This window comes from Polyodon spathula, chromosome 2 (assembly GCF_017654505.1).
Source record: "Polyodon spathula isolate WHYD16114869_AA chromosome 2, ASM1765450v1, whole genome shotgun sequence".
Classification (NCBI taxonomy): Eukaryota; Metazoa; Chordata; class Actinopteri; order Acipenseriformes; family Polyodontidae; genus Polyodon; species Polyodon spathula.
Window position 1 is genome coordinate 56,747,901 of NC_054535.1, and position 23,331 is coordinate 56,771,231.

General features: G+C 37.2%; 1 protein-coding gene across 1 annotated transcript in view; it reads right to left on the reverse strand.

Annotated features, from left to right (window-relative positions):
- musk (muscle, skeletal, receptor tyrosine kinase) overlaps positions 1–23,331 on the reverse strand; it is an 83,522-nt gene that overhangs the window by 10,723 nt on the left and 49,468 nt on the right. The window contains exons 8-13 of the mRNA XM_041225702.1: positions 20,984–20,990; positions 18,433–18,696; positions 13,850–14,022; positions 13,431–13,454; positions 11,350–11,438; positions 558–717 (exon numbers count right to left, since the gene is read on the reverse strand). Of these exons, the coding sequence (XP_041081636.1) occupies positions 558–717; positions 11,350–11,438; positions 13,431–13,454; positions 13,850–14,022; positions 18,433–18,696; positions 20,984–20,990 (717 nt within the window). The remainder of the gene's footprint in view (positions 1–557; positions 718–11,349; positions 11,439–13,430; positions 13,455–13,849; positions 14,023–18,432; positions 18,697–20,983; positions 20,991–23,331) is intronic.

A 23,331-nucleotide genomic window follows, 5' to 3' on the forward strand; every position in this document is an offset into this window, starting at 1 on the left:
AGATGATTTTCCATTTTTAGTCAGTGAGAGAACTATTGCTAATGCAGCTTTCCCTGTGAGCCACAGTAAATATTGACAACTTGGAGCAGCCATGATTGGAACCAACAAGCTCCTGACTGCACAACTCACTTTGCACTCCAAGAGGCAATGCCTTTTCTAGGTGAGCCACTGGGGACCCTGTGTATGCATTTCTAAAACTGAACTAGTTCACTCATATGATTATAAAACCTAAAAAATAATTTAATAAAATATAAGTTATTATATTAACCATGAATTAATGATTACTGTAGAGTTCCAGGAATTGTGACATAAATAACTTATTTTTCATTTGAAACTTTCATTTGAAAATCAATAAATCCTCATAAACTCTGTTGTAAATTATATTTAATCTTAGCATGCCCATAAGGGACTCCACACTGAAATAGATAACAGTAAAATTATTTAATGAGTTTTCTTTGGCAAAATTTTCCCAGAATTGCATTGCATTGAAAATGTTTCCTTGGTCTAGCCGTACAGAAACACTTTATACTGTCTACAATGTATTGTTTTGTACCTACCATCCCCACAATGAGGTACATTGCAATACTCCCATCTTACAGTCCGATCTGTTGTGTAACACCACGGTCTCTCACTCTCTCCGCCTGGGTTGCGACAGTAGTTTTCTGAGTTCTTAAGCTCTGGGATAACCTCAGGTGACAGTCTATGGAAATGAGGGGCCTGTGGAGAACAAATTCAAGGAATGAAGTTAAATCTATCTATCTATCTCTATATCTATCTATCTATCGCAGAGGTGACCAAACCACAGCTCGCGAGCAGTTCAAGTGCGACTCCCACTGAATTGTTACGTGACGCACACTTTGCGACTCGAATGAACTGAAGAAATAATAATAAACAAAAGTGAAAATAAGACAGAAAAACTAAAAATACAAGTTTACTATTTGTTTTCTCTGTATTCATTTGTGTTCACTATTCTTTCTGCTCTCTTCTGTTTACTTCAGCCTGCATGTTCACTGCAAGGACATTTCGTCACTTGATGACTTTCCACAGTGTGCTTGCACATGCACATTTCAATCACCTCGAGTGAAAGCAGGACGTGTGGTTGAAAGTCAGTTTGATCATTTTGAATGAAGTACTCATTCGTTTTGTGGAGACAATGACATTGAGTAAACCCTCCATGAGTAATAAACGACAAAGTATGAGGCTTTAAGCCAAAGTGGGAGAAAGAGTTTGCTTTCACTGAAAACAGTGGTAAACATCTGTGTCTCATCTGCAACAAATTGCTTACACACTAGGTGAGCAACCTCAAACTTCTATGAAACAAATCACAACACATTTTCATCTGAATATCCTTCTGGACCAGACTTGAGGAGAAACAAATCAGACTCCTTAAAGGCATGACAGCAGTCAGCAGATGCTCCTTTCTGCATTCAGTAAAGAAGCTGATGTAACAATGCAAGCAAGTTTTGTTATGGCATGGAATATTGCCCATGACCAATTAGATTAATTAATCTTTTTGGAGTGGGCGCTAGGTGCTAGATGTATGTTTAAATGTTGTATTGCAGGTCTTAATTTCATACTATTTGCATATCTTATGTCTCGTCATGAGCAGGTATTATAATCCCTTTCAAAATACAGTTCATGTGTCCTCCACAATGCTCTCAAAAGTATTCGATAAACATAGAGCAGTCATGAAAACCAAGCACTCAGATTTTCAAGGAAAGAGCTGGTGGTGTTTTTGGTGCAATAAGGGAGGATGTATTTTGCTTTATAATAGCTTGTGGTAGAGAGAATGAATCCGGGTCATAAACCTGTGAGGGCGCTGTGTAAAGGGAACAGTGTAACTTGGACTGGATGGGCTGCCAATTCATTTCAGGGAAAGTTGGAAGTTGGCAATCCATAAAAGGGAGGAATCACAATACCGCAAGCCATTGCCTGCGCGCTTTGCGCGGTGGCAAACGCGGATTGAAGTAAGGGCGATTGCACCTGCCACCAAGGGAGCATGACTGACGGTATAAAAGGGGGTGTGGCGAACTAAATTGAGGAAAGGCAGCGAGTGATTGGCTGTGCCGGTCCTCAATCAGCAGGTGGGCGGGTCTCGACTGAATGTCCATCAGCATAAAAACATCCGGTGGGAATCGTTCTGGGTGACCTCACCGCCATGCTGCACAAAGAGGCGCAACCCTTAAACTGCAACATGGTACTTGTGAAGGCAATGCCCAGCCAAGGTCATATGAAGAAGCAGGCGTCGCTGTAACAATTCCGGGTCATAAGTAGGTTAGTTTAGGGGATGCTGACCCAAATAATGTACAGCGAGGGTTACATAGTGTTGCAGGTTCCTGGAGCGGGACACCTCATTTATAAGGCTAGCGCTTGCCCTGTGTGGCACGTTTTAGTTGTAGATTTTTGTGTTTTATTTTGCCTTTTGTACAGTGTCCTGTATGTGTCATCTGTGCGCTACCATCGTCGGTTGCATCACATGACCCGTTTGTTTACTTTTTGTGCGTGAATAAATCCTGAGCGGCGTTTCAACTCCAACTCCCATATCTCTCATATCAGCGGTTCCCCATACACGTGACACAAGTACCTTGTCACAGGGACATATTAGAACTTGTCCTGAGAAAGAGGAGAGGAGAAGTCGGGAAGGCAATGATCAGCCAGGTCCTTCTAATGCTGACAGACAAACTGATAACAAGGGGAAGAAGCAAGGGGGTTATAGTGGTCAACAGGCAGGTCCTTCCACTACCAACAGACAAACTGATAATGAAAGTGGATTGAATGTAGAGTCTTCCGGTAAGAAGAAGATCGAGATACAGGGATAGGTAACAGATGGTAGCATTGTATCAGACCAAATTACAACCAGCTGATTAAAGTGCTGAACTGGGCAGGCTGAGAGAGTTTAAAAGTGAGGCTGTAGTAGTTGGGAAAGCAGAGGAGGTAGAAAATAAAAGCATGGGTGCAGAGAACAGTGTATCAGAAAATGTGGGAGAGGGAGAACAGTGATGGATTTAAGTTACCCTGTAGAAAAAGGCAAAGAAATCCAAAGGACAGTATTAATGCAAAAAACAGAGTGTAAGTAGTTGTGAGTTCTGTAAAAGTACTAGGCTTTATATCCATGGGACATTTTCTTGCAAAAGAATACATATTCACATCACACTCAGTTAAGCACACTGATTAATCAGTCACAAGGAATTAGCAAACATTCACAAATTTGACATCAAATAATATAATTCTGGAGACAAAATGACTTCGTTTTCTGCTTTTACATGGTATATTAACTGTCATATTGATACCGACATGAACAAACTCTTGAAAGAAAAGTCAGTGATTTCATTATTACATTGGCACACTGATGAGGGTTCATCAAATAAATTGCTTAAAATGAATCAAAATACAATAATATCAGGATTAGAAACCAACAATACTGTGCCTTTTAAAACCTGCTAGTCCTTATGTGAAGTGCCTAAGTTGGAATCAACAACAGTCAGGGTCCCTTAAAAGGCTTAGATTTTTTGCTAAAAAAAAAAAAAAAAAAAAAAGAACACTGTTATAAATGTAGATTAACATTTTTTTTTTTTTTTTAAACAAAGCATCTTTGTAAACGCTCATACAGATCGATCATCACCTGTTCGTTCCTCGTTACTTAGCAACTACTGTCCTGTGTGCCGAGAAACTGACACTAACAACACCAGACGGGTTGACAGAAATTCTCTCTGCTGTGTAACGTTGTCATACATCTCAACAGTCCCTCTAAGGTCGGGACAGTCCCGATTTCCTAGCAAATGGATGCATAGGAAGAAAGTCCCGATATTTACCCATAGGAATATATAGCTATATATATATATATATATATATATATATATATATATATATATATATATATATATAGGTGAAGTAGGGTTATCATTGTGTGCCACACTCTTGGGTTAGTGAGACCACACTCTGAGAAGCACGTCAACTTTATAAACCTATACAAGATGGTAAGAAAGCTTTTTTTGTGTTTTAATTATTTATGTCTATTTTTACTGTCATGATGGTTGTGTTGTGTTGAGTTGGGGGGGGGGGGGGGGGGGGGGGGGGGTACATCTATTATATGATTTTTTTGTGTGTGACTCCTCCCTTTTGTATAATGCGCCACCACCCCGGAAACGAGCGTCCCACTGAACAGTTTATAAATGTTGGAAAGCATGCCTTTCCGACCATGAAGCTTGTTTGTTGTTTACAAAAAGCTGTCTGACTATGAATTAATATCTAAAATAATTAATGTACTCATGTACACATGTGGCCTTCACTAAAGTCTCAATTTAAATACAGTATGTTTCACTGTAGTCCTCGGGATGAAATTGTTAGATAGGTGGCTATTTATTGATTTTTTTTTTTTTTAAATAACAGTAGGAGAAAACCGCTTCAGCAAGTACACTAGAATCTGACAGGTATCTACTAGGTTTGGGTTCTAATGAAAGCGAAACAAATACAAAAGAAAAACAAAGGAAACGCAGATCTTTTCAAGAAGGCTGGGAGACTGCAGAAATTGATTTTATATTTTTAAATGCTGCAATGAAAGCTCTGCTTGTGAAGCATCCCCAATATAATTTGACAGAACAAGTGATTTATTTGCACTGTGCGGGAACTTATTTTCCCCCACTGGTGCTTGAAATCTGATAATGTGGCCAATTGAGCAGTTTAAAGTATATATCAACTCTGACGAGCAAGGATACCACACCGAGGAATGAATTGACGACAATTACAGGATACCAAAAGAAATTACGTGGAATTCCTGAAAATTAACAATATACACCAATTTCACAGCAGAGGATTATAATATTTAATATTAACTCGGAAGGAGACAGTTAATTTCTTCATCATTTAATCATAAAATCACAATTTACAAGATTAAATACGCTACTATACACTCTTCCTGGGCGCTGACATAATAGGGTCACATGACTGCGATACTGCAAGCCAATTCGCTCAATGGATATTTCAGATTTTGCTAAATTAGAAGCCTGGTTTATAGCTCGTTATGGAAAGAAGCGATCATTTGAGTTATATTTAACGTGGTGTATATAGTGTTTTGAGGACAAAGAACATTGAAGATCAGAAAGTAGGCACTGTGAGATGAATGATCCTGCTTTTAGCTGAGTTTTGGTGAGAATGGCGTATATCACATTTTTCATCACTTCATATATGTTTAAAGAAGATTATTAGTAAATGTTGTGCTTGTTTAAAAGAAAACAGTTAAGATGTAAACTCTGGAGTCGTCTTGTATATATGTTTTTCTTTCTCATCAGTGTTCTTTTCTTTCCATCTCTGCAATGACTCGGATACATACATATGGGGAGTCTTATCATTAATGGCTGTAGAAATATTGATAAGAGAACTGCACTGTTAGAATATATTAAACAAAAAAAACAAACAAAAAAAAAAATGACTGTCACTTTTAAAAGAAACTCATATTGACTCTGAAAATCATATTGATTGGGTTAAAGATTGGAGACGGAATTTATTTTTTAGTAATGGGACAAATTTAAGTGCTAAGGTAGCCATTCTGTTTTTAGAAAATTTAAATCCCAGTTCAGTTATTGTTGATGAAATAGTGAAAGGTCAGCTGCTAAAAGTTAAGGCTGTTATTGAAGCCAGGGTTTTTTATAAATGTTTATGCACCGTATTTAAGCAGACTGGATCAGAATAAGTTCTTATTTTAGGTGTTGATTTTAATTGTACAGTAAATAATGGATTAGGTAGAAATCACATTGAGCCACATCCACAGTCTGCTAGCGAGTTTTTAAGAATTCTAAAACATTCAGAACTGATTAATATATGGAGGAATTTGAATGGTAAAGTCTGACAGTACATGTGGGTTAAAACGTGGTCATGATATTTCCCTAGCATGATTGGATAGTTTTTATAGGTTTAAACATAACCTGAATCTTTTTAAATCCTGTGTTATTATTCCTACTGGCTTATCAGATCATCATTTAGTTCAATGCTGTGGATTGCTTCCAAATTTGAGAATTCATAGTGTATACTGGAGTTTTAATAATCTTTTAGCCTGTGATGGGCATGTTTTACTTTCTTTTGGGAGAGATGGTGAACTTTTTGTCAACGGTTTAATAGAAATGTCACTAAGAGTTTAAACAAGATATTCTAGTGCTTCAGCAAGCTTTGGATTCCCAGCCAGATGACAGTCTGATTGAGGGACTAAAATATAAAAATCAGGAGTTGTCAGATCTGTTGGGACCAAAAGTGTAGGGGGCAGTAGTCAGATCCCACTTTAAGAATATGGTGGAAGAATATTTTTTGGGGGGCTAGAAAAGAAAAGTGCCCAGGGTAAAATGATTCATTGCCTGAAAACAGCAGATGAGCAAGAGTTGAGGGAGCCTGTGGAGATTAAGAGAGTGGCTGTGGACTTTTGTAAAGAATTGTTTTCAGCAGATATTGTGGAGGAAACTAGGGCGCCACAGTGTTTCCTGCCAAATCTCCCCCAGCCGCCTGAAGAGGATGCTAGAGGGTTAGGTAGCCCTCTGACTTTGGGAGAATTGTCTGATGCCCTCCAAGGGCTGATTAATGGCAAAGTAAATTGACTCGATGGTCTACCAGTGGAATTTTATAAAGCTTTCTGGCCTTTCTTGGGAGAGGATTTGTGGGATGTTTTTGGAGAGAGTGCTGAGGAAGTGAAGTGAAGTGTGGTGTGTCTGTGAGAGAGGACTCAGCTGTTCTCTCGGTGACACACAGCACTGTGCCAGTTCAGGGGATTACAGTGATGGAGGTGATAGTAATACAACACTGACTTTTTTTTATTATTTTTTTTTTATTTATTTTTTTAATAAATTTAGTCGTCTCCAATTTTTTACCCCGGTTTTCTCCCCAATTTGTTGTGCCCAATTATTATCTGTATCCTAGGCTTTGTGCGGAAGTAGCTCACTATAAATCACTGAGAGTTGTCAGATATACGTTGGAGAGAGAGGCTAAGTGTAGAGCCAGCTTGGAGGAGTCTGTATAAACCACCACTTTAGAAAAGAGTTGGGTATTTACAATGGAGAATTTTACACAAAATCGTGACCACAAAATCTTTTCTGGCAATCATTCACCCAGGAGTAGAAGTGCCCTTATTGTTTACAGAGAAAGAAAGTGTTTCATTATTTTATGTACCACCCCACACTACATCCACTGTTCAGGATCCTATTAGATCTATTTATGGGACTGGAGGTGGAATGCTCAACAATTGTGTTAATCTTTGGGGTGAGATATTTTAAAAGGAGAAAAAATAGATGTCAACTGGCAAAGTTTTTATTGGGGCAAGCTGAATTAGCCAGAATTAAAAGCAAAACAAATACAGTGACTGGCGACCTGACAGGTGAAGTGATTGCTCTATACTTGTGGCATCCAGACTGAAGCTGGAGTTTACCTTCTATAAACTCACTCACCAGATTGAAGTGTTTCAGCAGGTGTGGGGAATTGGGGGAGGGGTGTGTTCAGTGGTGGTGGTGGTGGTGGGGTATAATAATGGGATGGTAAATATTTAGATATTGTATGTTTAATTGTTCTTAAAATCTTTTGTTAATTAAAAAAAAAAAAAGAACTGTAAAATGTATTACTGTATATGATTGTTGATTATAATTGAATAATAAAGGTAATTTTTTAAACTAAACTATCTCTATCTATATAGTAAATATGGCCTGGAGAGGAGGGAGACAGTAGAAAATTATTGACCCGAGAGAAGACTAAGGTCTATAATGCCTGAAACCACAGGCTGAGGGCATTGCACACTGTAAGTAACAATAGTCTTCCTGAGGGGCATTTAATTTTCCACTATGGCTGAGTCTGCAGTACATATTTAATATACAGTACAGTATGAATCAGTCAAAAAAATAAGTGAGGCAAGGTTGGATAGTAAATACGACTATATAGTTTGTTTAAATATAGCTGATACAGCATACGTAAATAAATATTAACATATATTTTGGTTAAATGTAGCTCATACAGCATAAGTAAATAAATAACAGAAATAAACAACAGAAAATGGTTTTGAAGTTGATACTGTATAATTAGCAAAGCATTTATCCATGTGGTTTGCCAACTGCTGTATAATCCAGTTTATATCCCGCCCATCATATTTGTTTGCATCGTTGGGTTGAATTTGTGTGAATTTCAGAATGTCAGAAAACTGTGAGTGACGTTTTATTCACCATTTTTAGTGGTAAAGTGGTACTTTTGTAGTATGTTTCATAATTCATTTTTTGTTAACTCACAGAATCGGTGTTCAGCCATTTTCTCTTGTGAATAGTGCAGGGGAGAAAGGCGTTCCTTTGAAAAGGGGCGGTACTGACAGTTATATGAACCAGTCACATGACAGACCGAGACTAATGTCCGGTGGTGTAAGGATATTAGGGAAATAGTTCAATTTATTTTCCTCCTATGATGAGGTGTTCACAGGCCAGGATTTCCGATCACTGATTCACATTCTATATGACAGCTTTATGACAATAGATAATTTTCTGCCTTCGGTCTTCTGCCTAATGACAGCAATCATCCTATGCCGAACCCTTTTATACTCTCTAAGAATTTTCTCCTGCAATCCAGGATTTCCTAGACTTTTCTAGAATTAGGTTCTTTATTATCATATTGAAATGTCTAGCACCTTGTAGACAATACTATCATAGCATAATGAATAGTTTTGAATTAGTATTTTTGGAGCTTTTCAAAAAAATTGCTGAAATAAATAATTGTAGACATTTATTTCTTGTAACTTTTTTTGTAACTTAATTTTACAACATTAACAGCTAGTTTCACAGACCCTGATTAGCTCTAATCTTGGAATAACTTGCCTACGTTAACATATAGAGGCCCAAGAGCTAATTGGGTGCCTAAAACTGGCCTATTAGGGGCAAATATTCTAGTTTACATAAAATTGCAGTGCATAGCCAAATACATTTGGCTAAAACAGTAATGAGATGTAAAACCAATCTGATTGCTTTATTACATTTCTTCTACCTTCTAATGCAGAAACCCTTCACCATATTTTCTTTCCCTTACCAGCAACAACAATTACAAAACGGTGGTAGCTTCTGAGAAAAACAAAATCACATACAGTACTAACTTAACTTAGGAGGCTGTGCGACGAACAATACAGCTAGTGTGCTTCAACTCGTTTTTTGAACTGTAGCGCTTGATCTGAAACATGCCCTATTTATAATAAGCCATTTTAATTGAGTTAAGGCACACAAGAAATTGTGGAGGTTGTTTATTTATGAGGAAGTATAAACTACAAAGAATCACTTCTTTCTCACTATAAAGACTAATTGCTTCCAGATAAGGGTGTAACAGGCCATCCTTCGGCTGGTCCGAATCCAGGAACCCACAGGCTAGGCAGGGTCCAGCTCAAAAACAGTTTTTGTAAATAACGGCAGACGAGGGCAGGATACAAAGCACTCATGAGAAGGTCTGTGCTATGCTATGCATTGAAATGACAAATCCTGCCTTTAGGATTTCTTACGAGCCCAAACTTATGTATTGTAATAACTACTGTATAGTGTACACCATGATTGTTATCTCCTTAGGATACACTGTCAGTCTGCATATCACACTTACATTTTAACATATATCTAGAGAACTGCTTCTCCAATTTTTATGAAACTTGTGTAGAATGTTGTTTAGTCAGAGTTTCGTAATTAGGGCGTGTATGGAGGCTGTCTATAAGTCACACTTACATTTTTACATAGGGTCGTTTGTCTAATTGAATGAAACTTGCTAAGAACCTTCTTTAGCTCAATTTATTGAGTATATTATAAAAATCTATATAATAAATGTAAAAATGCAGAGCAATATTTTGACAACTTCCCCTGAATATTACAGTCTTCTGAATATTTACAGGCACTAATATTTTTATGGTTAAGGCCATTGCAGTTTAAAGGGATTCAATCATTTTGGACAAGTTACTGTCATAATAAATATAACACCTAATAGGTTGGTAAATGTACATTTCCATGATAAAATACAATTAATATGTGATCTACTACAGTTGTTGACATTTGTCAGCAGCTTGGTTTAATGTAGTATCAATAACTGATTTATGGACTATTAGCACAGATGTCAAAATGGAGGGATGCCAGGACAATTTAGGCCACGCACTGGGTGGTCTACAAAGGCCCTGCAGTAACAAGACCTTATTTTTAAAGAAATGTTCCTATTAAATAATGTATGTGAAGTCAAGCCATGGGCAGATTATAAAAGATGTGTATCTTAAATTAAAATATGGTCCCACAACACTTTTGGTAAAAAGGCATAGTAATATATGGAAAACAGCTATTCCTAAAGGACTAGGTATAAAAATAAATCTTAAAAAAGAAGCTATAAACAGGTTATTGAGAATGATTCAAAAGAGTTGACAAACTCAATAGAAATGGAACTACTTGAGTATAATAAAGGAGCAAAGAAGGTTGAAAGAATACCATTAACAATGACATAGTCTAAATTATTATCCATTTAAAAAATAATTTAACAGAACCTTGCCGTCAGTATTATAATTTGTAATATAAAAGCCAATGTAACTACAAAAGACTGGAGACGGCTAGGGTCAAAATTCTGTAGTTACACCCAGCTTTATTTTGGGAGACAGTCCTAAGAATGTGTAACTAAACACACCACATAAAATAAAGAACCACCAGTATCCCACAATCCACTGCATAAGAAAGTATTTCTTTGGCTGTATTCACACTAGGTCTGTTTCAAACAGTTAGTTTCATTTGAAACAATATATCAATGTGCGTGCTGTTCACACTTATCTACGAGTTTGTTTGGATGCAAGCTAAATATTTTTTTTTGGTCCTGTTGACAACACAGTTTTTGCAAGTGCACTCAGTTCATTTATATAGTCTGTGAACCGGATGATTACAATATCCAGCAAGACATCTTGATATCTTGAAAGATGGCAGCTGTTGATGTTTTGCCAGGTTTTTAACAGCGTGTTTTAGATTCTTACATATTGCTGTGAAAGAAAGCAGGAGAAATGGGGGAGCACTTCACTAATTTAATTAACACAGTATTCAGTTATGCTGCACTGCACTGTTATACTGTAGGGATTAACAGTCATTTGAGAAAATAATGTATTTTACTATTCTTCTGAGCTTTGTCCTGTTCTGCTTGGATTTTGGTGTTTAAACAAATTTCTGCATAAAAACATAATTAAAATGGTGAACATAATTCACATATAAAACTGTAGGCACTACAGTTGGTGGCTTTTAAAATATACAGAGAACACTTATTTCTGGTGGATAACCGTACAATTGGAAACTAGCCATTTGTATTTATTAAATTTATTGAGGACTTGATAAAACAACTTTGACAACTCACTGTTTTATTCCATTTTTGACAAGGAATACCAGCAACTGTGACATTGACAATCCCTTGGTAAAATCTTCCTCTCTCCTTGTAACAAGTTTCTGTAAAATAAAAGAAAGCAATGCAGATCAGAGGGAGGAGCTTTAGACTTTGAAAGCACAGGACACTTTAATGTAAAAACCTTAAACAATATTGTCTAGATTTCCATCTACGTGTCCTTCTGTATTTGTGCATAGAGTTTGTATATACTGTAAAAGATTTAAACTCTCAGTGCTGGTAGTTTTAGATTTCATTAACTAGTAGTTTAGACTCTTATTACATCAAATTACAACCTTCAGAAATAAATAAAAAAAAAAACCTTCTGCATATGCTAAGCAATTATATTTTATCAATAGTTTTTTACTGTGAATTTTAAAGGTTAAATAGTTTCTAGAAAATTATTTTTCCTTTGTTCAATGTGTGTACAGTAGTCCAATGCTGAACCGTCAGGAGACAGACAGGTTGTCTGAAATGACGAGGTGTCCAGTTTAAAAAAAAAAAAAAATACATAAATAAATCACAGACATATATTTATAGTGCTTAATTTAATTTAAATGTATAAATCACTGCATTGAAATAACATTAGTGTGTTCTCTGTACACATTATATTATGTACAAATGTAAATCTGTATAGTAGGCCTCAGTACAATAGTAAAAGCAAATTAATACCTAGTGCAGTTTCTATTTACTTTAGCTAACATGCTATCGGTAACACAAAACAAAACATGCTCCATTTTATAATGCGAAAATGGTGCCGCATTGACACGTTATGATACTATACAGTACCTTACATATATTGCACACACTTTACAGAATTTTGTATGAGTTTATATAACCTTTTTAACCATGCACTTATTTTTAGCGATTTAACTCTCTACATGTGTCTGTTCTTCCGTTAATTCTCATCCTCTTTGGTGTCAGCACTATAACAGTTTTTTTTTTTTCAATATTAGAGAGGGACTACTGTAATTTCCAGGAAAGGTAATTTCTTATATAATCAGTGCAATGTGAATGGTACACATTCTCAAGAAATTATTACTATTGTGTGGTTCCTGCTCTACTTTTTATCGGTGCACGTTGACGCTTCGTCTGTGACTAGCTGTTTTGTTTCACAAAGCACACACTTGCTTTTTGACATCACTGTTTTTATTGCTATTTCCACGTGTAGCCTACATGCCTGGTCCTGTACCAGTCAGCTGGTGATAACCATCGAAATATGTTTAGGCTGGTAGAAGCAAGTGGTATGCGCAAGGCAGTCCAGAACAGCGAAAACAATATTCCTCCACCAGGAAAATAGTGCCATCAAAATTAATTTATTGCCTCTTGGGACATGCCTCTTTCTGAACGTGAAACTGGGACTGTTCCAGACAAACCAGGATGTTTGGTAGCTTTACCTAAACATGCATGCATATCAATTTTCAATTATATGCATATCAACTCATCTGCCAAAAATCTTAAACATTTGGACAGGGTTTCTTTAACCTTAGATGTACTATATTATGTTGGAAATAACCAACGTGTAATTACTCAGCTTGATAATTGTTTGTTGAATCAGAAACCTCTGACTAATTAGTCACTATCACAGTGGAGGCTCCTTAAAGTGGAAAAAAAAATATTATATACATTATCAATGTGTAGGCACATCATTAGAATTTTAGAATCATCCTATCCCCACAAGTTCAACTAAGAAAAACAAAAACTACTAAATTAAAAAAAAAAAAAAAAAAAAAAAAAAAAAAAAAAAAAAAAACTAGAACTACTCAAGGGTTGGGCTTGTTTTGAAAGGCAGTGCCGCTTTTTCACAGGAGTCTTGGCAACACTGCTGGACAACCTGAGTTGGCGAAACTGTTGTACCAAAAATCTTGTATATAGACAAGATGGTCAACTCCGCTGATTTAACATTGGAGCTTCCGTCCGTGCTGAACCATAATCTGTGCGCTCTACATATAGGAAAATCCGAGATCTAAGAAATTATAGCAATATATATTAGGTATGATTTACTTGAAAAAAATATTTTGGTAGGACCGTGTACTTTAATCAAAATATGTACTTACTGGTGACTTGATCGTTCTTGATATCTACAAGAAATAAAAAAGGGAGAATATATGAATTACTAGGGGTAGATTATGAAAAAATGTATGAGCACAGAGAAACATTCAGCTGCTTACTGCTTTTAAACATTAATATTGTACCTTGTACATTTAGTAGATCATACATTTATCATTACGGGTGAACAATATTAACAACGGTGTGATTTATAAACTATATTTCAAATTCTGTTTACAAAGTTAACTAAATAATGTTGTCAATGTAATATATCCTGTGTACAGTATCTATTTACATACTTAAGTCATCATAGCCTTCCAGTGGTACATCAAATACAAAAACTTTTTTATTTTTTTTATTTTAAATAAGTCTGTTTTTGTCAATGCTAATGCTATGATTGTGATTATCAATGAGGTTTCTTGAATACCAATGAATGGCACTCCAGTGCAGGCAGAGAGGTTCTTCTGCATGCTTGGCAGGTGATTGCAGTCAGGCAGGCTTAGCCTCAGTCCGGAGGTGTAAATCCCTTTACGGGAGTTATCCTCCATTGAAAGCCATTCTTTGTAACAGTAGAGGTCTTTCACAGCCAGACAGTGTTCTCTGAAACAAATAGACCAAAAAAAAAAAAAACTCTCAGGATGCCCCACATCAAAACTCCAGAAGAGCACTATTGGGCAACACCAGAAAGAACCAATTGACAAGGTTTTTGAGTAATTTAATCTCCAATTTAAACACTATGGGCCTTATTTTTGTACATGACCAAGGGGTTTAGCATACATTAGTAGGGCCCTGTGTTTTTCACAGCTTGTTTTTTAACCTGTAATTTAGTCCTCTGGCCACACAATGTCGATACAGCCTCCACAGTAAGCCACGTAATCATTAAACAATCATCCCATTACATTAACCATTTTAATTGCGCATCCCATTACTACAAAATACATAGTAGCAGATTAATAAACAGAACGCTGCAGGTGGCGTCTGACATATATTTAATCCTTACATCCCTGTGAATACGTATTACAGGAATTTAAAAGGACATTTGAGTACTTCTTGAAAACCGATCTCTGGCAATTACATTTTGGTCTTCATCTGTTTTAGGTTCAGCAAAATGATCGATAACTTTACTTTCCGTTGCTGGTTCACATTCCATTGTTGATATGCGACCATAATCTTATTTCTTTTTACATAGATTCAGATTAATTTGTAAAACAAAGGCCAGAAACCATTTTGACCGATATCTATTTTTTAAAATCTTCATTACATTTAAGATATTGTTGTCTCAGTGGGTTTTATGATGTCCACGAGGAAAACATTTTAGTCTTGCATTGGGATACCATAGACATACTCTTCAGTGTTTCTCTATTAAAAACTAAACATATTACAAGAAATCAAAAGTAAATCATAAATTATTAACAGTGAAATTTAAAAAAAATAAGATACTTTTACTTTTAACATTTGGGAATGTTTAATGATTTCCATTACATAAGAGTAGATGTTGAACTTCATGCTGATTTGAACTCGGCTCTCACCAAGATAAGCATCAACTAAGATGTAGCTTTGCAGTAAACTAATGTGATCCATCTGCATCCCCATCCATGTGCATTGTTTTCCATCTGATCATGTAGATATGCTTCTGCCTGGTGCTGATTGCTGAAGTGTAACGCTGGCTCCAGGAATCAGCTCATTTTACCTCCCCAGCGCATCAGCACACACAACGGCTGCGATGCTGGCTCCAGGGATCAACCCAATGTGGTCTCCCCAGCGCATCATCATGACAACTGTCTGGATTGAGCTAAGTAGGGTACATCTCTGGGGTTTTCAAGAGGGCACCTTCCATACTTTGTGTTTCGTTGACTAGCCCACAACACCTCAAGAGGGCTCAACAGTGATTCTGGCATCCCAGCATCACTCCCCTCCATCCCCCCACTCAGCTCAGCCCAGCTTACTTACCTGTACATCAGTGTTGCTTTCTTTCTATTGTGCTTGAGATCCCCATCCAGAATCTTTCCGTCTCAACCACAGCCAGTTGCTGCTCCCTTCTACTGCTTCAGATAAGTTCTTCACTGTGCGATGCAACTCTTGGCCACTGAACCCGACGTCTCTGAGAAACCGGGTTGTAGAGTGTGCCACAAATCTTCGACAACCCACCTCCACTGGGTAAACTCGGACTCTCCATCCTCGCTGTTCCGCTTCAGCAGCTATTTCAGCATACCGAAGTTTCTTCCTCTCATTTGCCTCTTCCACAGCATCTTCCCATGGCACTGTTAACTCTACCAGATGAACAAGGCATGCTGATCCAGACCACAAGACAATGTCTGGTCTAAGGTTAGTGGTGGCAATCTCAGGTGAAAATATAAGCCGTTGACCAACATCTGCCAGCATCTTCCAGTCTCTAGCAGCTTCCAGTGGTCCTGAGCGAGGCTTGGTTTTAACACCTTTTCTTGGTGGTTGCTCTCCTGGACGGAGGAATATTGTATTTTGTGTGTAATGCTTTGATGGAACTGGTGGCAACTTATTGGTCAGGTTACGCTTATCTTCCAATGCTAAGGCCAAACATCACAGCACCTGGTCATGGCGCCAAGTATACTGTCTTTGGCTAAGACCCACATTACATCCTGTCAAAATGTGTCTTAATGTTGCAGGTGATGAATACAAAGGACATGAGGGATCCTCACCCACCCAGAGGTTTAGGTTCTGTGGTGATGGGAGAACATCATATGCTGATCTGACGAGAAAACTGACCGTGTTTTTTTCCTTTGTCCACAGTTATTGCCAGCTGATCTTGCGTTGTTCCACAGTCTCCCATCTCATACATTCTCCCTGCTTGGCCTGGGAAACAGCCTTTACACACCTGATCCTCTCCTCCTGCTTTTGCACCTCATTGACTACCAGCGTCCTCTGTTGAGCCTGGGTTACCTTGTGCCATGTAGGAGGAGCTGAACTGAGACCAAAACCTCCTTTTCCATGCTGAACTTGCCCCATAATATCTCCGAATCGAAGGGCAGCCTTAGCATCTTCCACAGCTTTCTTTGCCATCCATTTTCTTCCAGTTTTTAACACTGGTGCTGCCTCCCTTCCGCATTTGTCACATGAATCTACTAATGTAATTTCCAGTCGGACTTTGGCGCACTTAAACTCCTCGGTTAGAGCAGAGATTGGTAGCTGAGGTATTCCTTTACCATAAAGTCCCACTCTGCTGAGGCAGTGTGGAACTCCCAACCATTTCCTGACATATGAACTGATTAAAGCTTCCAGCTTCTCAACTGTTGTCAAGGAAACCTCATACACAGTCAGTGGCCACAGCAGTCTTGGCAGTAGACCAAATTGAAAGCACCAGTTTCAGTTTGCCTGGTAAAGCGCTGCTGTCTATGCTCTTTAGCCCTTCCACTGCTTGTTGCCTTCTCCCACATGAACTGTGTCCTTTAGATCTCCGTCGTGCCAACTCCCTAGACTTTTCACTGACTTCTCGGACACTCTTGGTATTGCCTCACCATTAATGTCGAACATTTTATCTACAACTTTACCTTTAATTATACAGAGATGCTCTTTGATTTAGTGGGCTTGAATTGCATTCGTGCCCCTTTTAATGTTATTGGTTAATTTGCTCAATAACCGATTAGTGCAGGCTACTGTTGTAGTCATTGTTGTCATGTCATCCATGTATGCTTGAATTGGTAGTAGTCGCATTAAGAAAGCCAAGCGCTGTCCTCCCACTACCCATTTTGATGCCCTTTTAATTACTTCCATTGACATGGTAAAAGCCAGTGGAGAAATGGTACACTTTGCCATTATTCCAACTTTTAGTCATTGTCATGTAGTGCTGAATTCTGAAGTTGAAAAACTAAATTGCAAATCTCCAAAGTAGGCTTTCACTAAATTTGTTAATGTCATTGGTACACTGAAAAGATCAAATGCTGCCCAAAGAAGTTTGTGTGGCACTGAACCATATGCATTAACCAAATCCAGGAATGTCACATGGAGCTCCTTCCTCTCCTTTTTTGCTGATTGAATTTGTTGCCAGAATACGTCGATGTGTTCTAAGCCTCCTGGGAAAACTTGAATGTCTGCTTTTTGTACTGACGTGTCAATGAAGCAGTTCTTTAATAGGTAGGTTGCCAATCTCGGAGCAATAATGCTGAAGAAAATATTGCCTTCTATTTTTAATAGGGAAATAGGATGAAACTGACCGATGCTTGTAGAATCCTTTTCTTTTGGTATAAAGACTCCACCTGCTCGGTGCCATGATCTTGGGACAAGCTGTATGTCCCATGCCACTTTCATCAATTTCCACAGGATTCGTAGAACTCCAGAAGCACAATTATTAATTAATAATACTACTTTATATAATCTATAGAAGTTGGAAGACCAAGAAAACTAGAATTCTTGAATACGCAAAATGTTGTGTAAGAGAGGCCAAAAGGGGTAGCTGCCTATTACATGGGTAATAAAATAAGTGGGCCAACTGACTTTGTGTATTCAAAAAAACCCAATAACATGTCGACATGTGCCCAGGTTAAATTCTCTGAATAATCTTAATTCCCTCACCTTATCCAGGTGTCAGGCCCTTCCTTCTAAATACTTCCCTTTCTTATTATCTCCCATTGGGGATGAAATGCCCTGTGAAGGGGATACAGCGGAGGCAGTCGTACGTACATTTCAGATTATTTTATACTTCTGGAAACTTGGTATTAATATTATTTAGCAAAAGTAATTGAATATACTGTATATACATTATATAGTCTGTCAGTCCATTCAACCATACCTATCTGTATGATACAATTACACATTTTTCACATATATCTAGATTGCTAATACCTACTCTATAGTATTATGTACATACTGCTGATACATGTCATGGTCATTAACTTTTTCATCATACTCACAGTTCTAATTTAGAATTTACAGATGTGGTAGGGGATGTATGCTGCTGGCATACTTGTTTTCATGAAGCGCTTGCTTGGTTCAGTTTACTTTTATAAAGCAATATCCAACAAATATTCTGCACTATACCTGCAGATTGGTTTGGGAGCTGGTCCCAGTCCAGATGGGTTGCAGTCCTGGAATATGTAATGGCAAAGCAAGGATTCGGCAGCCGGACGACAGAAGGAACTGACTGCATCCAACTCTGCCCAGGCACTCTGGACAAGGAACTCCTGGGTCTCCTCAGGATCAGCATATGAGGAGTTGAAGAAAATGAGAGATTCTTTCTGCAAGGAGCTTTTGCACACGCTGCCCCGGTAGGTGCTGCAGTAGCCTGAACTACCTTTGTATAACCTGGTGCATAAAAACAACAGGTATTAACACAAGTACAATTGTGTGGCACATCAAACTGGTTTTAGAAGTGTGATTCAAGACAGAATGCTGCTGCTTTTGAGTTCCTTCAGCACCAACATGCCCAGTCAAATGTTTGCAATAGTTTTGTATTCCTGAAAGGATACATTAAGTGAATATTCTGAAACTATATTTAACAGTGCCTACCTACAGTACATTGTGTAGCTAATGCCTGTTGAATCTGAACTGATATCACCCCCTTGCAGTATGTAGGTTAATGTAATGTGTGACTATTGCTTATAATCCACCCAAAATGCATAGTGTATTTGGCCACACAACTATATTAAAGTTTATAACTGTCGTAATTCCAGTCGGTAACATCTTGGGACTCAGTACTATCCTGTCACTGGCTATGTATAATACATATTATACTGTGCTTCATTGTTAATATTTATTTAGTTTGAAAACATAAATAATACATATTTGTCATCCATTGCGGGACAAGCACATCTTGCAATGGAGCTGATTGCATACACAGGAACCATAGTTGATCCATGAAATAAATCCAATATACTGGATTGGATAACTATGGATCCATCGATTTCAACAAAATATGACTCCCACTTCTAGAACTTCCTCTCAACAAGAACATTATTTCTTTCACAGAAAGACCTTTTTAAACCGAAATAAAAAACAATCATAAAACATAAAAAACAATCCCCTCTAGCTGTACTTTTGCTGGTTCTGTATTATTTTCTAAACATTTAAGAATACATTTTAAGAGCCAGAGTAATCCAAATGAAAAATGATTGAGTATTTAATGTCAATCAAACAAAATGCCAACTTCCTGTAATTTGGTATTGAATCTAAAGCGCATACATTTGTTTGGTTGAAATCAGGAACCAAGTGAGTATTTATCTCCTTAATTTTTTTTTTTAATACAAAGTCTATTTATATGTAACTATGGATGTTTGTATTAATAGAAATGTATATATTGTGTATTATTTACTTATCTACCCCTTTAACAATGTATTTATTTTCTATTTGTTAATTACCAAAGACAATGAAGCTATTAACCCATTTCTTTTTTTGTTGTTGCATGGAATGAATTCTTACACCTCACATAAATCACACAAACCTACTTGGAGGCAACATTTGACCTGGGAACTGCATCTCATAAATTTACACTGATTCAAACACTATTCCATCTGCTTTGCTTTATCCCCAACTAAAACACTTTAAAAATGATTTAAAATAAACCCTTTTATTAACTTGTGTTATCAGTTCCTTTAGCAAAAGGAATAATACACAAGTTTATGCAGTGGTCCATACCAAATCATGGGACACTGCTACAAATTTTCATTAACCAGTCATTTCAGATGTATTCATGGTGTGTGTGTGATCATTTTATAGTTAGTGCATGGACCATAAGTTACAGAGTGGCTCTGCTAACGCTGGTTTGCACCTTTCACGCAGCAGTCCCAGATACCAGAACTGCACGTTTCACACTTTGGTGCACTTTTATTCACACAGATAAACAAAACAAACAGAACACAAAACAAAAGCCTAGCTCCCACTTGGAGCACTAGCTAACCAGCTTTTACCCGCACTGCTACTAGCACGGGACCGCTAAGAGGTTTATTCGTTTCAACAAAACCACTTGTTACAGAGTATACAAGTTTCACACAGTAAAGTACAAACACTCAAACAATAAATACATTAAATTATCCCCAAGTGCACCCAGGTGATTCCCATTCAGCCCTAGAGGCTTCTGGGACATGTAGTCTTTTAGGCCTATGGCTATGACACCTCTCCCGTGCACTACAAAATAATCACACACACACTCTGAATTTCCAGTACACACACAGACAGGGCTCTCGCCCTGCCACACATGTACTGTATATAAAATTATGGTCTGTTCAGTTTAAGGAAAACTGTCTACCTTACTGTGACTACATGAATCACTGGCCACTGTTTCATGAGCATAAAAGCCTATTGGCCATCCATTGCAATTAACAAACTTCAAATATAAAATGTAATCTGTGTGCAAGTTACGAAAACTAAAAGTATACCCTTATACATACAGCACCAATAAATATATGAATACAAAGGTTTTAACATTAAGATGCTTTAAATGTTCATTGTGATTCCTTTACAAGTCACAAATTTGATTGACTTCTGCTACTTGGTATCAGCATCAGGAAGAAGTAGCAGACTGGCTGATGACCTCTAAGGTACCATATTTTTATTATACTTTAAAATACTTGATTGTAAATGTTTAATTGCTTACCTCCATTCTATAGGGAAGCGGCAGGATCCAGTATAAACAAGGAGAATAATTGGAGAAAAGAAGAAAAAGAAGGTTACATAGTTTCCACCCATTAATGAGAAAGGTTGGTGTGTACGTGGAGAAGCTGCAAACCACGCTGATATGATGGAATCAGCCTGGGAATGTGTCTAGGAACAGGTGTGAATTTTAACAGGCATATAGGCCCTGGAGACACTATGGGGGGAGGGGGCTGGATTGTTACAGTCTGAGAAAACAAAAAGTTGGTAACACTTCCTTCATAGAAACCTCTGAGCAAAGAAAACAGTTCTAAAAACCCAGCTGCTCAAACCACGATAGGACAAGCATTGGGAAGCATATCTCTTTCTCTGTTACACTAATATAATTGTACATTCTATTTGTTTCTGATCTTTGAAATTGAAAAAAAATAAGGAAAACTAAAAAACATGCATTGTGTTTGCCTTATTTCACAAGAACTATAAACACATTTTATATATATATATATATATATATATATATATATATATATATAGACACTCACACACACAGTCACAGACAAAATTATTTGGGAAGTTAATTAATAAAACCACAAATGAATTCTGTAATTTCTAATTGTTCTATTGAAAGATATAAGTTTCTTAAGAGATTCAGTTTTATAATAAAACAAGAAATTATTACATAACATGTATACAATGGAAAAATAACATGCAAAAACAAATGTCACACATTGACAAAAGTATCTGGGCAATTTTACATATTTTGTATGAAACCCATTCATTGATAATTATTGACAAGTATCATGATTGAAAACGAATACCTGATGATAATTATAGAATAAATAAATATATAATCATCAAGTGCTGAAAAAAAAATTAGAAATTTGTGATTTAAAAAAAAAAAAATTGGATAAAACAAGAGTACAGCAAAGATCTAAAAATGGCAGTGATACAACTAAACGAAAAAGGAGAAACTACCAGAAAAATAGCAGAAAGACTCGGTTTACCAAAAAGCACTGTGTGGGCTATTATTGACAAACAGAGGAGAACAGGAACTACTGTAACTAGCACCAGATGTGGAAGACCAAGAAAGATTTCTGTAAAATCTGGAAGAATTATTGTTTGAGCAGCCCGGCAAAATCCTCAGATTAATGTAAAAGTCTTGACACAAGAATTGAGAGAAGATGGTCAAGGAATTCACGAACAATTCAACAACACCTCAACAAGATGAATGTCCATGGGCGAAAAACAAGATACAGTACACAAAAGAAAGCGATTGGAGTTTTCAATTGAATACAGTAACCCAACGCATATCCTCCAGTCACACTTTATCCACCATAATCAATCGCTTCAGTTATGTTATTTAACAGAGAAGATTAGTTCAGAGATTGTAGATCTTACCAGTTTTCTTACACTATGTTGTATATGCTCTGTGCGCAACCATTACTGGTAGTGTAACGTGAGCAGCTCAATGTGCTGATATGTAAATAAATCCTGTTGCCTGTGGGACATATCAACAACAATCTCCATCTCGACCTCCTCCCTCACTCAGCAGCGAATGCACGCACCCACATGGCTGATGGCTACATAAGCATTTATACTCTGTATCTTTCCAAACAAGGCATTTAGGGGAGCTACCTAACAAAAAACGAATCTCAAAACAATAATTGTGTGAATATATTAATTGTTACAGCTGTGTATAGTAGTATTTAAAACATGTTTAACTTATCCACCTTTTTACATATCCACCCTTACTCTGGTCCCATTGAAGTCGAATATGTGACAGATTACTGTACTTTAAGAAGTGTGTTGATTTCTTCAACCAGATTTTATGGTCAGACAAATCCAGAATAACTTTTTTCACCAAGTAAGCAACATGTTTGGAGGAAGAGAGGAGAAGAATTTAAAAAAAAAGTTAATCACATCCAGTGTTAAACATGGTGGAGGTTGTGTGATGGTATAGGCTTGTTTTTCTTCCTCAGGCAATGGCGACTTTTGTATTGCAGGGAATAAATGAATGATGCAAAATATCAAGACATTTTGCACTCTCATTTGTTACCCATTGCTAGAAGGCTTATTGGATTTAAGTTTGTATTCCAGCAGGACAATGACCCCAAGCATTCTGTGTCGTCTACAAAGGAATTTCTGAAAAAAGGAAGATTACAGTTATGGATTGGCCATCTCAGTCCCCAGACCTGAATCCCATCGACATGTTGTGGACTGACTTGAAGGCTGCTCTTGCAAAAAAGTCAATTCCAGAACTCGGAGCTGTATGTGTTGAAGAATGGACACAAATATCTCTGGAAAGATGCCAGGAACTGGTTTCAAATACAAAAAAAACTGCAAGCTATAAAG